The following is a 15,200-nucleotide window of genomic DNA, read 5'->3' on the forward strand; positions in this document are numbered from 1 at the left end:
GAACAGCAGCCCCATGGGGCTCTGCCGGTGCCAGGCTGGTCACCTCCTGAGCAGCACCTCCCTGGCCAGAGCCCTGCTCAGGAGCCGTGGGTGGGAGCCTGGTGGAGTTGGAGGGCAGGGGAGGCTCCCTACTGCCTTTGGACGGCCCCAGATGGAGCACCGCTTCTCATGATCGGTCAGCAGTCCAGGGCTGGGACTGACCCTCACCGTGGGGGCTTTGGGGACAGCAGACAACCTCCCAGAAAGCCGTCAGTCAGTCAGTCCTTTGCTTGGTGGAGAGGACACCCCTGGAGAGACCTGTGCTTGGGTAGGTGGAGTGTAACCCCAGGCTTGGCCACAGCTGGGAGGACAGGACCGGTGGATCCTCTTGAGACCTCAGGCAGGTCAGCCACAGCCTTTCCAGTCAGCTGCCTGGAGGGGGGGTCGGGGCTGGGCGTCAATGCTGGGTCCGTCAGTGTCAGGGATGGCAGGACGTGCGTCCACAGTGGGAGGCCTGCTGCGGGTCTGTGCAGCCCTGCCCGGCACAGCAGGGTCTGTTCCTGCTTGCATCTGCAGGCGGCCTCACCTGCACCTTCACGGGCAGAGCACCCAAGCCCCCAGCGCTGGACGTGTTGCCTGAGAGGTTCTTGAAGGGTGATCGCCCTGACCAAGACTCGAGAGTGACTGGCACCACAGGCTGGAAGCAGGAGGGCAGACTGAGCCAGGGGCCTGACTGGAGGCCTGCGCTCGTGGCACCCAGCTCTCGCTGTGGGCCTCTCCTCCCCACTGCGTGTACCCAGGGCTGTGCCCCCCCACCCCCAATGTGTGTTGGCCTGGGGGTTAAGTCACACACACCCCTGCCCCATGAGTGTCCTGAGGGGGCCTTATGAGGGTCCAGTGGGATCATGAAGGTCAGGGGGCTTGGGAAAAGAGGGCCAGGCTTCCATGGGGATCCCTCTTCCTGGTCACTTGCCTCTGGGGGGAAGCAGGGCTGCAGGCCCAGGAATGCACTCGGGAATGTTCCCAGCCTTCAGGAACACCTTGCCGTCCCCGCGTGCTCAGCAATTCATTGGATTCTCTGTGCCACAGAGCTGGGGGCTAAGATAGCCTGCTCTGCTTTCCTGAAACTGTGCTAACCTTGTTTATAAACTGAGGGAAGATGTTCACATGCCTGTGAAACTCTGGATGTTGTCAGGGGAGGAGGAAGGGACTGCTGAGATATTTCCTCCGCCTCAACTAGGAAGACTTGTTTTTCTTCATACATGTTTTTCAGCAACTTGGAATTTTGAAATTAGGACGAAAATTTCCTGTTTTCTCTGTGATAACAATGTCCTTGCCTTGTTGAAACCGCAGCCTCCTTTCCGCTCCCCCCGCCCGTGCCCTTGATGAGCCGCTCTGTGCTCTTGGTGTGCCCACCCTGACCCGGCTGGACCCCTCCTCTCTACCCAGTGTTCTGGGGGCTCGTGAGGAGTGCTGCCTCCCACCCCTCACCCTCTGGCAGGCCTGCTCCTGCCTGTCCTTCAGATCTCAGGTCAGGTGTCACACGCTGGCAGCCCACCTGACCCTGCCCTGGCATCATGCACCTGACCACTTGGTGTGTGTTCGTCCGCGCATCTCACGGGCACAGGTCCAGCCCTTCCGATGCTGCCTGAGGGCGGGGCTGCCTTGGTCCTGCAGGTGCTTCTGTGACAGAGAAGAGCAGTCCTACCCGAGGGGGCCGGGGCTCCTGCAGAGGGCGCCGATCCCAGACACGGATGCGGTCTCAGAGCTCACACACCCATACCTGCCTGGGCTGCGAGGTCCGTTACATGTAACCTTTCTCCAGATCTTTGAAGGGATCTGGGAGGTGCTGGACACAGTCACGGGCTCAGAGGGGCCAGTGACCCTCCCCAGGCCACATGGGTGGAGGTGGGGGGCTGGTGAGTCTGATGCTTCGGATCGCAGCGCCAGGACACAGAGCCCCCATTGCTCACCCTCCTGTCTCTTACACACACAGCCTCCTTGCCAGGACAGCTGTTTGGGCACTGCCGGGGCCTTTGTCCTGGCTCAGGGAGTGGGTTGGGGCTCTTAGCTCCCAGCACCGCCCCTCTGAGCCAGCACCGGGCGTCACTGACGGCCAGGGTGCCCACAGGGGTAGGAAGACAATGTATGAGCCTCCAGGCAGAGGCATGAGGCACAGGGTGCCTGGGGAGGGCCTTCTGGTACTGTGGACTTGTGCGACGGCCCCATCCCAGCAGCCTGGAGGCCAACAGCCCCCCTTCCCTGTTCCCCTTTCAGGCAGCCCCACCCAGTCTGTCAGCCCCCTCCCAACAGCCTGAACATACCAGCCCTGGCCGGTAGGGGGCGCACTGCGTGCCAGGGCCATACTGGCACTCCCCCGCAAGTCATTCCATCCCTTGAGACGCAGAATCCCAGAGGCTCTGGAAGCCAGATGCTCAGAGAGGCCTGTATCTAGAGCTGTGGACTCACGTGTCGCCGGCCACACTTAGGCCTCCAGCCAGGCCCCCCTCCTTCAGGCAGAAGCCCCTGGGGGCACGGGCTTCTCCTTGGAGTGGGGAGCGAGGGCATAGGGGCAGAGCCGCTGAAGCACTGAGGTGAGGGCTCAGGCAGCCTGGCTCTCAGCCCTACTGCTCTTGCCTTGGCAGGGGCACGGGGCCCTCATGAGAGTCAAGCCCTGCCCCTGCCCAGGCTCTGCACCTGCATCGGGGTCATTAGCCAGCAGGAGGCAGGGCTGGAGCAGGCTGTGACCAGAGAAGACCCTCCCCAGCATCCCATGGCGAGGTGCCCAAGTCCGGGGTCTTGGCTCTTCCCCATCCAGGACAGCTGTCAGGAGGATGGCCCCCGCTGCTGGGGAAAGGGGTTCTGCTCAGCACTGCTAGTTCGTCCTCACTGTGGGCCTGGATGTGTTTTTCTTTTATGCAGACCATTCTGACTCTTCATTAGCTCACTCTTCTTTAAAGAAAATGAATCATAAATTGTGTCCATGGTTTAGTTTAAAATGCCACCACTGCTGACTGTTTGGCAAGTGGTCAGCAGGTGGCCAGGACCCACCGTGCCAGGTTATATGATTGTGTGCCTTCTAGGAGGGTGTAGCTCAGCAGGTAAACAGTTCTCACCAGGTGGTGAGAGGGTCCAGGGGCTTGAGCACTGCCACCAGCCAACTCTGTGGCTGGGTCTTCTATTTAACCTTCCTGGACCTCAGTTTCCACATCTGAAAATGGGGATATTTCCTTCCTAAAGAGTGTCTGGGAGTGTCCAGAACAACCAGGGTAAAGCCTTGAGGGTTCACTTAAGTGATGCAAGTTATTACTGGGCTTCTGACACTCAGGCCTGGCTGGCCTCACTTCTGATCATGCCTGGGTCCTCATGCATTGGCCCTAGAGTAGATGGATAAGGTTCAGAGACCAAGATAGGGTGGCAGTTTTTTTCCTGTCTTTGAAAAGGAGCCCAGCATAGGCAGGCCAGGTAGGTGGTGCAGCCACAGGAAACACCAGGAACCCAGGCTTTTTCTCTTGCCCTACCATCCCCAGAAAGCAATGTTCTGCCTCGTGGCCCAAGGTAGCTGCTGGCACTCTGCAGTCACATCCACATTCCAGCCAGCAGGAGCAAAACAATGGGGAGGTGCCTCTAAGGACATCCTGATGGCCAGGCTGAATCACACAGCCACCCCCGGCTATAAGGCAGTTCCTGAGCGTCTTCCTCCTCAGGGATTTCCATGCTGTTTCCAAAGCCTGTGGAGTCACCTGCAGGCCCACGTGAGCACCACTCCCTATAGCTGGACTTTCCCCATTGTCTGTAAGAATTCAGCTCACTGGGTGAGCCAAGGAGGGCCTCCCCACTTTACTGGAGGTAGGTGGGACAGGGAGCAGAGTTGTGAGACCGGCTGGGCACCAGCCTGCAGGAGGCCACGTGCCTCCAGGTGTGCCTGCTGCTGGAGAAGGAAGACTGGGCTCCCATGCCCAGGTGGCCTTGGGCCATCATCTACCTCCCCGCCCGTCCAGCTAGGATGACCAGTTAAGGGCCAGGCCTGTCTCAGAGCTTCCATTCTGGTTCTGCCATAGATGGTGTCAGCTTTAGGTTCTGTCTGCCCTGGGCATCCAGGGCACAGGGGCTCTAGGAGGAGAGCGGGAACTGGCCCGCCTGCCTGCACACAGCACCCAGCCACTGATGCTGTGGGGCCACTCTGCCAACCCAGGTATTTTGGGAAGCAGAGTCAGTGAACTGACTAAAATAATGGCTGTGAGTTCACAGCTGCTGTGCAGACACGTGGGCCAGGAAGGATGGCCTTGGGCCAGCCTTTCCTGCATATGGAGGGGGCTCCCTGCCTGTGCTGCCAGCCCAGCACTTGATGGTCTGCAGGTGGCACAGGGCGGGGCATGCTCTGGTGCAGGGAAGCAAGTGCTGGTAGGTGCCAGTGGAGGCTGGCCATTCACCCATCAGCTGGCTCACTCTTGTGCTCCAGGGAGTGGTCCAGTGCCCCATCCTTGCCGCTCTGATCAGAGTGGGGCCCACCTCTTCTCCCACCAGACTCCACTCACTTGGGCCCGTGCTACCCGCTCAGCCGTGGTGAGGAGAGGGAGGTGACATGCCCCCAGGGAGCTATGCCCATGGCCCCTTCCTGTGACAGGAAGGGGAGGGGCGGCCAGCCCCGCACCTCAGCTGCTTCCACCTGACCGTGGGAATCAGAGCTAGGTCAGGCCTGGGCTTTTTTTAAGGCACCAAACCCCTCGCCTGAGTCCTGCGCTGCATTGTTTTATGGCGTGAATGCACTCCTTGGAGCTGGCTGGACCCACATGCGGCATTTTCCAAAGCCAGGGGACCATGGCGGGCGGGGTGCTGCCAGGCCGCAGGCCCTGGGGAGCGCCTGGCCTGAGGTCAGCAGCACTGACTGCCAGCCGGAGCTCAGCTCGGTGAGCTAATTAACTAAGGTGGTTCTTGCCATGATCCCCTGAAAGTTGTTGTTTTCTTGCTGGGAGAGAGACCCAGGGCTTGGTGAGAGAGCTGGCTCCCCCGAGCAGGCCCCATGGCAAATTCTCCCCTGGGTCCTCCCTCTGAAGTTCCAGAGACTTCTCAGAGTGTGGTTTAAAAACAACTAACCGTCTGGATCCTGGCTTCATGGTGTGGCCTTTGTCCTCATGAAGAGACTTCTGGGCCCTTAGAGACCACAGTACACAGCTGGGGTGCCCCTCACAGAGTTTCCCTTGCTGCTCTGGAACCCCAAAGCCCGTCCTGGGGGGAAAAAGTGGCAGTGAAGCCAGTCCCCCTATACATTAATTTTTTATTTTCACTGACTGTGTATCTGGAAGTAATACACAGTATTTAAAAAGAAGAGGGGGTGTTATCATTCTAATCCTAAATAACAGTGTCCTCACCTGCAATTAGCGAGCTACAGCTCTGTTAGTGCAGGTAGAAAAACCCACCTTTGTTTCAGGGTCCAAGTTTGTTTCTGTGAGTTAGACCTTGTTCACAAATGCCTGCCCGCAGAGCCCGCCACCCAGGAGGGGAGAGGGCGGCTGGCATCCTGTCACAGAGCACACAGGAGCACAGTCTTGCAAAGCTGGCCCTTTTTGATGGCCTCTTTGCACCCCAAGCAACAGGGATGTTTCATAACCTTTATTACTTGTTTCAGTTACTTAAATGATGTGTGCTCACTGCAGGCAATGCCAAAGTATAAAAAAGAAAATTTTTAAATCACCTATTTGGGCATATGAGTGTTCACTTTTCTTTAAGTTTGCAGTTTTTCATTATAAAATGTTAGAAAAGATCCATAGTCTCACCATCCTGAGAGCCTCTTTGTAGTGCCTTCCCATCCTGCCTTCCCATCCTGGGTGGGGATCACGAGTCGTCACCACACAGGTGGGCACAGGCCCTGCTCCATGCCAGCAGCCTTGTGCCCTTGGCTGCGGGACTGTCTGCCATGTGGGTCTGCCCTCAACTTATGCATCCATATCTCCCATGATGCCAACATGACACCAACAGGCAACAACCTCACCATTACTCAACCTTTCTCTTTAGGGCAGATTACCTTCTCGAAGTGTAATTACTCATCCAGCCACAGAATTCTATACCCACCTTGGCTCTGGGCTCCCAGAAGGAGGGTCAGGAGTGGGGTTTGGGTCAAACCCACACTTGGGCAGAAGAGAGAAAATAAAGCCCCTTTGCTGTAGGTATGACCCGTGGAAGGGGAGAGGCCATTTCTGCTTCAGAGCACAGGTGCTGGCCCTGGCTTCCTCATCATTGATAAAGTGGGAGGGATACAAAGCCGACCTCCCAACTGGGACGTGGGCTCCAGCTTGACTGATGCCCACTGCAGGTGCGGGAGGGAGCAGGCTTATGAGGACAGAGTGAGAAGGGTCCTCTCCATGATCCCAGCCCTACAGCAGGGTCGGCTCCCCAGCCCCTGCCATTCAGCCACTTCTAAGCTGTTACCTTCCAAGGAAGGATCACAAAGCTGCATCTTGCAGAATTTTCCCAGAGGCCATCACTCAGTCTTTGTTGTTGTTGAACCAAGCAGCAAGAGCTGTCTTAGTCCCCCCACCAGGAATTGAACCCATGCCCTCTGCAGTGGAAGCACAGAGTCTTAACCAGCAGACCGCCAGGGCAGTCCCAGAACTCAGACTCTTAAAACTGTAGAGCTGGCCCGTCCTTGTTAGCGGTGTTTGCACCCAAGAACAAAACACACTGCTTGTCCGCTAGGACGTCTGTGACTGTGGGATACACTGAACCAGGGCACAAAAAAATGTCCGAACAGCCAAGGTTGCAGAAAGCATTAAACGAAGCGTAATTAAACGCAAGGAAGCATGACACGGGAGGTTTGTGTTTGGGCTGTCGGCTGCTTGCAGCCCATGCAGGCTAGAATTATTTCACAGCCTGAAGTTTCTCTGAAGTCCCATGTTCTGTCTTTGAAATCCATGTGAATTTTGCACGCTGTGCCATTTCCCATCTGAGCTTGTTTTCCTGTAAATGAACAAGACCCTTCTCTGTCTGGCCCTGCCTGCGCCTCAAGCCTATACTGCCCCCTTCTCAAGTCACGAAAGGCTGTGTCCCCACCGTCTCTGAGAAGCCCTCCTGACCTCCCCCTTGGTGAGCCATGCCATTCATTACCTCCTCGCATGCTTGTTGGTTCTGCCCCTCCCAGCCCAGCGCACTCTGAGAGCCCTGCCCACTCTGAGCCTGAAGGGGGAAAGTGTCTGGGTTTGGGCTGTGCCTGGCTTGTGGTGGGCATGGTGGCCGTGGCCGTTGGGGCCCTGGGGATGCTGCTGGTTCATGTCCTTTGCCGTGCATTCATGGAGTGCCTTGGGGCCTGAGTGCCAGGGCAGGGCCATGGGCTTCCACCGCCTCCTCTTCTTCACTTCCCCACCCAGCTGCAGTCATGCCCACTGTGGATCCTCCCAGCTCCCAGGAGACCAACCCCGGCCCACTGAGTTCCATGGGCAGCTTCAGTGTTGGAGGCAGACAGGCTGAGCGTGCAGCCCCCTCCCTTTGCTCCAGGGAGTGGAGTGCACTGTTTGCTGGCCCTGTTTGCACCCCAAAGCCCTCTTCGACGGGAAGCTGGCCAGCAGCCCAGACCTGCAGCTCCAGAGGAGCTGTGGTTCCTCCCCGAGTCAGGAGCAGCTGGCTGCTGATCGTGTGGTTAGTTCACAAGCCTCAGGGCAGCCCCGACTGACCCAGAATGCTGGCCACCCTCACGGTCCCCAGAGGTGGTGCCCGCAGGGGTCCTCCCCTCCCCATGGAGCTTCTGCCTAGTCCCGTTAGCAGGTGTAACAGAGTGGGTGAGGGAGGAGCCGCAGACACCTGGAGCTGGCTGGCACGGAAGTGGAGGGGAACCAGCACACTCTGACAAAGCCCTCTAGGGCCTTCGCAGGCTGCCCTGGAGAACTTTGGTTTTAAAACCGCTTTCCTTATCATAAAGTGTTTGGGACACACAAAAGAAATATGTCCCAAATACGTCCCAAACATAAATTGCCTGAATGTACGTAAGGAATAAAGTATAAAGACAAACCCCTCGCTGCCTGTCTTAAGCACAAGGACATGAACAATGCCATGGGAGCCGCTGTGCCCACCTCCCCCCAACAGACCAAAGCTAACCTCTGGCTTGAACTTTCCTGTGTATCACATCATCTCATCTTGTTAACATTTTAACAATCTTTTAACATCACCTTGTCTTGTGCCACTAAAGAGTATTTTCTTTGGTTTTATTTTTAGAAGCTTGATAAACCATAGGGCTTCTCTGGTGGCTCAGACGGTAGTACTCTTCTATGTTTTCTTAATTTGCTTTTTTCCTGCGACACCTTCTTCATCACATTGACCCGCGCTGCTGGGAGTAGCTGTGGTTTGTTCCTTCTGTCACTGAGCCGTGCTCTGTTGGAAGAATGCACCCCGTTTGTGAATGCATGCCTCTGCGGGGGATGTTCGGGGCTCTCACCAGCAGTGTGCTGCGATGGTCTCGTCCACGTCTCCCAGAGCTCATGGACAAGGCTTCCCCAGGATGTGCGCCTAGGAGAGGACTCGAGGGTCATGGGGGGGGCGTTGTGTGTGCCGTCAGCCTTCCTGTGAAGCCACTCCATGGCAGCTGTCCCCGATAAACATCCCAGAAGCAGTTGTTGAAAGTTGTCACTGCCCCACTTCTGATTTGCCATTCCAGCAGGTATCCCATTGTGGCTGAGGGTGCTATTTCCTCAATGCCTAAAAAAGGGGAGCATCTCTCCACATGTCTTTTTGGCCAGTTTCCTCACTGTTTTACTTTTAATGGTTTTAGTTATAAGAATTCACACACATGCTTAAAGACAAATAGCTCCAAGAGGTTTGTGATAAAAACCAGCAGATCTGCTTTTCCTTTCCAGCTTCCCCAAAGAACCTCTTGCAGCTCTCTTCACTAGTCTCATGTCAGACTTCCCTGGTGGTAGAGAGGTTAAAAATCCACCTGCCAATGCAGGGGACACGGGTTTGATTCCCCGTCTGGGAAGATTCCACGTGCCGCAGGGTAGCGGAGCCCATTCGCCACAACTGCTAGCCCGTGTACCGAGAGCCTGTGCTCCACAAGAGAGGCCAGTGCAGTGAGAAGCTTGTGCACTGCTGTGCAAGAGGAGCCCCTCCTCACTGCAACTACACAAGACTTGAGCACGGCAACGAAGACCAAGCGCAACCAAAAATAACAGATGGAGAACGGCCTTCATGTTTTCACTGTCATGTTTCTAAATAATGTTTATTGCTATTTCTTTTTTTTAATATTTATTTGTTTAGCTGCTCTTGGTTGCAGGATCTTCCATCTTCATTGCAGCTCACAGGATATTTAGTTGCAGCATGCAGGATCTTTGTCGCAGCATATAAAATCTTTAGTTGTGGCACGTGGGATCTAGTTCCCTGACCAGAGATCAAACCTAGGCCTCCTGCATTGGGAGCACGGCATCTTCGCCACTGGACCACCCAGGAAGTCCTATACTGCTGTTTCTTGATTGATTACTTTAGATATTATCAGTGCGCTTTCTGTTCTGGTGGATGAGATAGGTTCTTACCATCCTTATCCTTCTTCACACCCCCACCCATCCTCCAAGGAGGGTTAAAGCTCAAGTTTTTATTAAATTAGTAACCACCGTTTACATCCTGATGTCTCAAAAACCAGTGTTTTTCTTCTGAGTCTAGTAGGACACTTAGTTTTCTTTTTTATGTAACTTTTCATTTTTCCTGGATATAATGATTGCCCTACTTTTTACTTGGTTTGTCTTCCATCTTCATAGTCTTGCTTTTTTCCAAATGATTTCAAAGACCTGCCGTGTATCTGCCATACCATGTGATTGTTTTCCACAAATGCTCTGTGGTGTGAGGTGATCTGTCCGTGCCCCTTTTTCTAGAACCCTGTCCCTCTACTCCTGACAGGCCGAGTGGGATGCCCAGGGGATATCTAGGATCTCCCTGGGTTCCAACTCCTGTCTGCTACACTTTTTTTTTTAATGTACTAAATGAGGTACACATTCCAGTATCTTCCTAGAGCAGGATTCACAGAAAAGACATTTCCCAAGCCTTCATTGGTGTGAAAATGTCTCTCCTCTCCCCTTACACTTGGTTGATAGCTTGGCTAGACCTGCGGTCCATTTGGTCATTTCCTGCCAGCATTTTGAAGCCGTTGTTCCATTGACTCTTAGCATCTGGTGGTCCACAGAGAAGCTGAGTGCCATTCTGACAGCCAGCCCTCTCTACATATTCTGGTTTTCTGTCCACATGCTTCATGGGTCGTCTCTGTGGTCCTGGGTCTGGTCTCCACATTCATTCGCGAGGCGGTGGGTGAGCCATTTCACTATAGATGAATTGAGTGCCCTACTTTTCGCTGTTTCTCTCGTCACCTCCTCCCTGTATCCTTTCTCCCCTCCTCTGGACTCTTACAGGCTGGCACTTGGACGGCCAGGATGGGCAGATCCTGCTGGCGGGTGAGAGGTAGGGTGCCCCTTGTTTGTGAGGGACCCCAGATGTGAGTGCAGGAGGAGCTTCGCTCTGGGCAGAGACTTCGCACTTTGCTCCGGTGTGGGGCTGGGGCAGGGCCAGCTTAGCCTGGGCACTCGGCGGCAGGGGCTGGTCTCCCATGAACATGCGGCCTGCCCAGTTCCTCATGTCTCTGATTCATGAGCACCTCCAGAAAACACATATCCAGTCTCATCCTGGGCAGGGAGCTGCCTGGATGTGGGGGCAGCAGGGGTGGGTCATCTGGGGGTCTTATGCCCTCCCCACCCCACGCTGCACCTGCCCTCTGCTCACTTTGATCAGTGCCCTCGCTCCCCTTTCCGAAGATGGTAAGCCAGCACATAAACAGCTGACGTGTCTGCTGATACATATAATGGGCAAAGGAGGGCAGAGATGGGAGCAGCGGCTCAGGACAGCAGCTGGCCAGGCACAAACCTGGGGCACAGATGCCCCTTCCTTACAGTTTGGGCAGATGGCATCTTGAGGGATGTGGGGGTTGGAACAGTTGCTGGGAGATGATACAAATGATAAGTTATGGCTCACCCAGTGGGTCCTGAGCTGGGTGATCTCCTGGTGCCCCTCCCCCACTGGACCGCTGCAGGAGCCGAATGGAGTGGGCCCAATGGGAGGCCCTGACCTAGGGGGTCTGTGACTGACTATTGAGTGGCCCCCCGGGTGGCACCAAGCCTGCCCCCATGAACAGCTCCTTTAAACTGCTGGATCCACATGGCTTTGGGACCACCCTCCACCCGCTGGGGGGCAGAGTCAGGTTGTCCCTAGCAAGGCATGACACCTGGGGCTCAGGAGAAGGTCCTAGAGAGGACCCTGGACCAGAGTTCAAGAGGGTGCCAGGGCTGGGCTCTGCAAGACGCTGCAGTGGTCACACTCTGCATTAGAGGGGTGGTCCATGATCGTTGCAGGTCATGCCACATTTCACACCTGGGTTTCTCATCTGGCCGTGGCCGTTGGAGAACTGAGATGTGGGGGCCAGCACTCCCCAGAGGTCCTATAGAGTAGACGCTGTGCAGTCAGACTTAGGACTGCAGCCTGCCCCCTCTTTCACCCCCAGACGGTCCCTGCCTGGCAACCCAGCCTCACCTCCCCCTCCGCGTCTCGTTGCAGGAAGTTCTACTATATCACCTTGCTGCGCGACCCCGTGTCGCGGTACCTGAGCGAGTGGCGGCACGTGCAGCGGGGGGCCACGTGGAAGACGTCGCTGCACATGTGCGACGGGCGCACGCCCACGCCCGAGGAGCTGCCGCCCTGCTACGAGGGCACGGATTGGTCGGGCTGCACGCTGCAGGAGTTCATGGACTGCCCCTACAACCTGGCCAACAACCGCCAAGTGCGCATGCTGGCCGACCTGAGCCTGGTGGGCTGCTACAACCTGTCCTTCATCCCCGAGGGCAAGCGGGCCCAGCTGCTGCTGGACAGCGCCAAGAAGAACCTGCGGGGCATGGCCTTCTTCGGCCTGACAGAGTTCCAGCGCAAGACGCAGTACCTGTTCGAGCGGACGTTCAACCTCAAGTTCATCCGGCCCTTCATGCAGTACAACAGCACGCGGGCGGGCGGCGTGGAGGTGGGCGAGGACACGATCCGGCGCATCGAGGAGCTCAACGACCTGGACATGCAGCTGTACGACTATGCCCGGGACCTCTTCCAGCAGCGTTACCAGTACAAGCGGCAGCTGGAGCGCCGGCAGCAGCGCCTCCGGAGCCGTGAGGAGCGCCTGCTGCACCGGGCCAAGGAGGCGCCGCCGCGGGGGGACGCCGAGGAACCCGGCCGCGTGCCCACGGAGGACTACATGAGCCACATCATCGAGAAGTGGTAGTGGCGGCTGGCGGGGGGGAGCGGGGCTGGACAGACTGACCAGCACACACGGCCCCCAGAACTCGGGGAAGAGGACCCCCATCCTCTAGCCAGAAGGCACAGGCGCCTTGAGCGGTGGAGGAGTAAGCCAGGCGGGTGGGTTCTTCTCGCCCTGCCAGGCTGGGGTCTGTGAAATCAGCATGGGAAGTGTGTGGGAGGACACCCCACCTGGCCTGCAGGGCTGGGAGCAAGCGGGGACCCACTGTCCTGGCCCCCACCTTATGGTGACAAAAGCCACAGGTTTGAAGACTAGAAAAGGCCTGTGTGGTGGAGAGCGGCTCTGCCAGGTCAGGTGTGTGGCATGCCCACCAGGCTACACAGCCACCTCCCGCAGCCTCAGGCCACCCAGCAGCCCCTCAGCCTCCAGGGAAACCCTTGCCCTAGGGCCTTCGGGGAACACAGGCAGCCCTCTGAGGTGGCCTCAGGAATGGAGCTCTCAGCTCACCCATCTTCAAGGTCAGGGCCCACCTCATGTAAAGCCAAGATGTTTCTAGTCTAGCCCCTGGGCAGCCCACTTCCCTCTCTAGCCCAAGGTCAAAACCCACAGTGTGGCTTCATGCTTTGGGTGAGGAGATCAAAGCACATCACCTGGGGTCCCCCACCCCACTGTCTGCAGTCCCTAGACTGAGGGGAGCTGCGGGGGGATAGCCCCACACTGCAGTGCCCCCTCCCACGGGCAGAGGGCGTCCCAGGAGTAGGAAGGCCGCAGCTGAGGACGGTGCTGCCTGTGACCGAGCAGACCTCCCAGCCTGCAGCTCAGACAGGAAGGGGGTGGAAATCCAGAGATCCGCCTGACCCCAGTCTCCCTCCCGACCCTCTGGGCTTTGTTAGTGGACTGCCCCTGGCTCCAAACCCCCCACTTGGACATTTATTTGAGGTTACACCCCATTGCCCCCACAACCCTGTGTATAAAGTTCAGTCAGGCCTCCGTTGGCTAGAACACTACAGACTATGGCCGTGCCCACGAGCCATAGTTTGGGGCCATGGTGTCTCAGCACAGCCAGGATAGGGTACACAGTTCTTTCAGATTCTCAGCTAGAGTTGGAAGAAACTCTGGGTGGCTTCCTTGTGCCCAGATACACAACCCCCCATCCCAGCCTCTCCCCGCATTTTCCTGCGCCCTTGCCCACAGCAGCTGGTCAGGCCTGTCCCCACAGCCCTGCCGATTGGAGAAGCCATGTTCAGTCCATTGCAAACGCTTGCCCCATTCCCATCCCTCCGATATTCAAGGGGGCCAGGCCAGTGTCACCTCTGGAAGTACCCCCATCCATGTGAGACCTGAGATCTGGGGAGCTGAGTGTGAGCCCCACACCTGAGGTGGACAGGCTCCTCTTCTGTCCAACAGAGGACTCATACGTGACTCGAGGAGGTGAGGGCCACGGGCCACAGCAGCCTCCTGGGCAGATCCCCCTGAGGTTCTCTGCCCCAGGCTCCCCCAGCCACCCCAGCTGCCCTACTGTGGAGTGAGAGAGTGGGAGCGGGGACCCTTCCACAGCACCAGGAAAGTTAGGGTGTTGTCAAATGAGGTGGCTACCTAGGAGGAAGAATCGTTATCGCTTGTCTGGCACAGGGGCTTCCTATGCCACTGGCCACTTCATCCTGCAGTTCAAGGGCAGAGCAGTCAGCAGACCCCCAGAGTGGACGCATCATGCTGAGGAGTGAGCGCCAGGTGACTGAGTGGCTCTTTTGAAGGGATGTGAGAGTCAGCGTGGGGATCTGCTGATACTTACGTGAGGTGGGCGTGCTCCAGGTTCACAAGCGCCCTGAGGGCTCACACAAGCACGTGCGTGGCCTCCCACTAGGAGGAGAGCTCAGCCCTGTTCTGCCTGAGCCCCTGGCACCCAGCCAGTAACCTGGCTGCATCAACCCTCCTCAAGGCGAGCTCCTGAGTGTGAGGGCCTGAGTGCAGGATCTGTTTGTACATAATGGAACGTTGCAGCTTATGGCCTGTTGTCCCAAGTCACACGGTCTCCTCGGCTTCCCCGCTGCATCCAGGAGGTGGTCCCAGCTCCAGCCAACACCCTGATGGGTGCCAGTGAGGGTCCTAGCTGGCGTCACCCTCAGCTGCTGGGGTCTCCCATCCAGCACTGCCTGCTCAGGACACCTGCTCTGAGGCGAAAGCTTCTCATACCTGCAGCATCTCCTCCGACGCCGCGGGCTGGGGCTTCAGGAAAGGTGGCCTGCCGGCCTCTTCCCAGGGCTGAGGGACAGAAGCAAACGTGCGGAGAGTGGACAGCTCCCTCCCCATGCCGGCCTGCAGCGCCCTCTCTCGGAGGAGGAGTCAGGGACAGCAGTACTGTCCGAGCAATGAGTCTGTGAACTTTTTTGGGAACTGGAAGTCTTTAACTTGAACCCAGGAGCGTTTAAAGCTTTATTTATTTATAGCTTCTTATTAAAAAAAAAAAAAAAAGTGTTGAGAAGAAACCTTTTGGTGACTCATACAAAAAAATGAGTTGATGGAAACGCAAGTCATAATCATCTAATTGTTTTTGTCTAGGTCAAGATGAATGTTAGCAGATGAAATAAACCCTGAAAAGGAGCACGGGTATGTGTGGTCTGTGGTCACATAGCTGCCCACGTGGCGTGGTGCCCGTCCCAGTTTGATTTTTGAAATGTGTCTGTGAGCCAGGAATCACAGGAGCAGATGGGCTTCCCTCAGGGCCAAAGAGGCCCAGTAAGAGGAGTTAACACACTGCCACTACGCCTGCCTTTGTGAACGTGAGAGATGTGACTGCCATCACCGCAAAGAGTAACTTCGGGAATTCCCTGGCGGTCCAGTGGTTAGGACTCAACACTCACTGCCAAGGGCTCAGAATTGTTCTGTGGTTGGGGAACTAAGATTCCACAAGCCTCGCAGCATGGCCAAAAAAAGCTCATTAATTATAGGACTTGAAAAG

General features: G+C 56.6%; 1 protein-coding gene across 1 annotated transcript in view; it reads left to right on the forward strand.

The window, feature by feature from the left end:
• The window catches only part of HS6ST1 (heparan sulfate 6-O-sulfotransferase 1), a 40,462-nt gene extending 25,620 nt beyond the window's left edge, over positions 1–14,842 (forward strand). Inside the window, exon 2 of the mRNA XM_055571868.1 lies at positions 11,557–14,842. Within this exon, the coding sequence (XP_055427843.1) occupies positions 11,557–12,265 (709 nt within the window). The 3' untranslated portion in view covers positions 12,266–14,842. The remainder of the gene's footprint in view (positions 1–11,556) is intronic.
• Positions 14,843–15,200: the final 358 nt, after the last annotated feature.

The sequence above is a fragment of the Bubalus kerabau genome, chromosome 3 (assembly GCF_029407905.1).
Source record: "Bubalus kerabau isolate K-KA32 ecotype Philippines breed swamp buffalo chromosome 3, PCC_UOA_SB_1v2, whole genome shotgun sequence".
Lineage (NCBI taxonomy): Eukaryota > Metazoa > Chordata > Mammalia > Artiodactyla > Bovidae > Bubalus > Bubalus kerabau.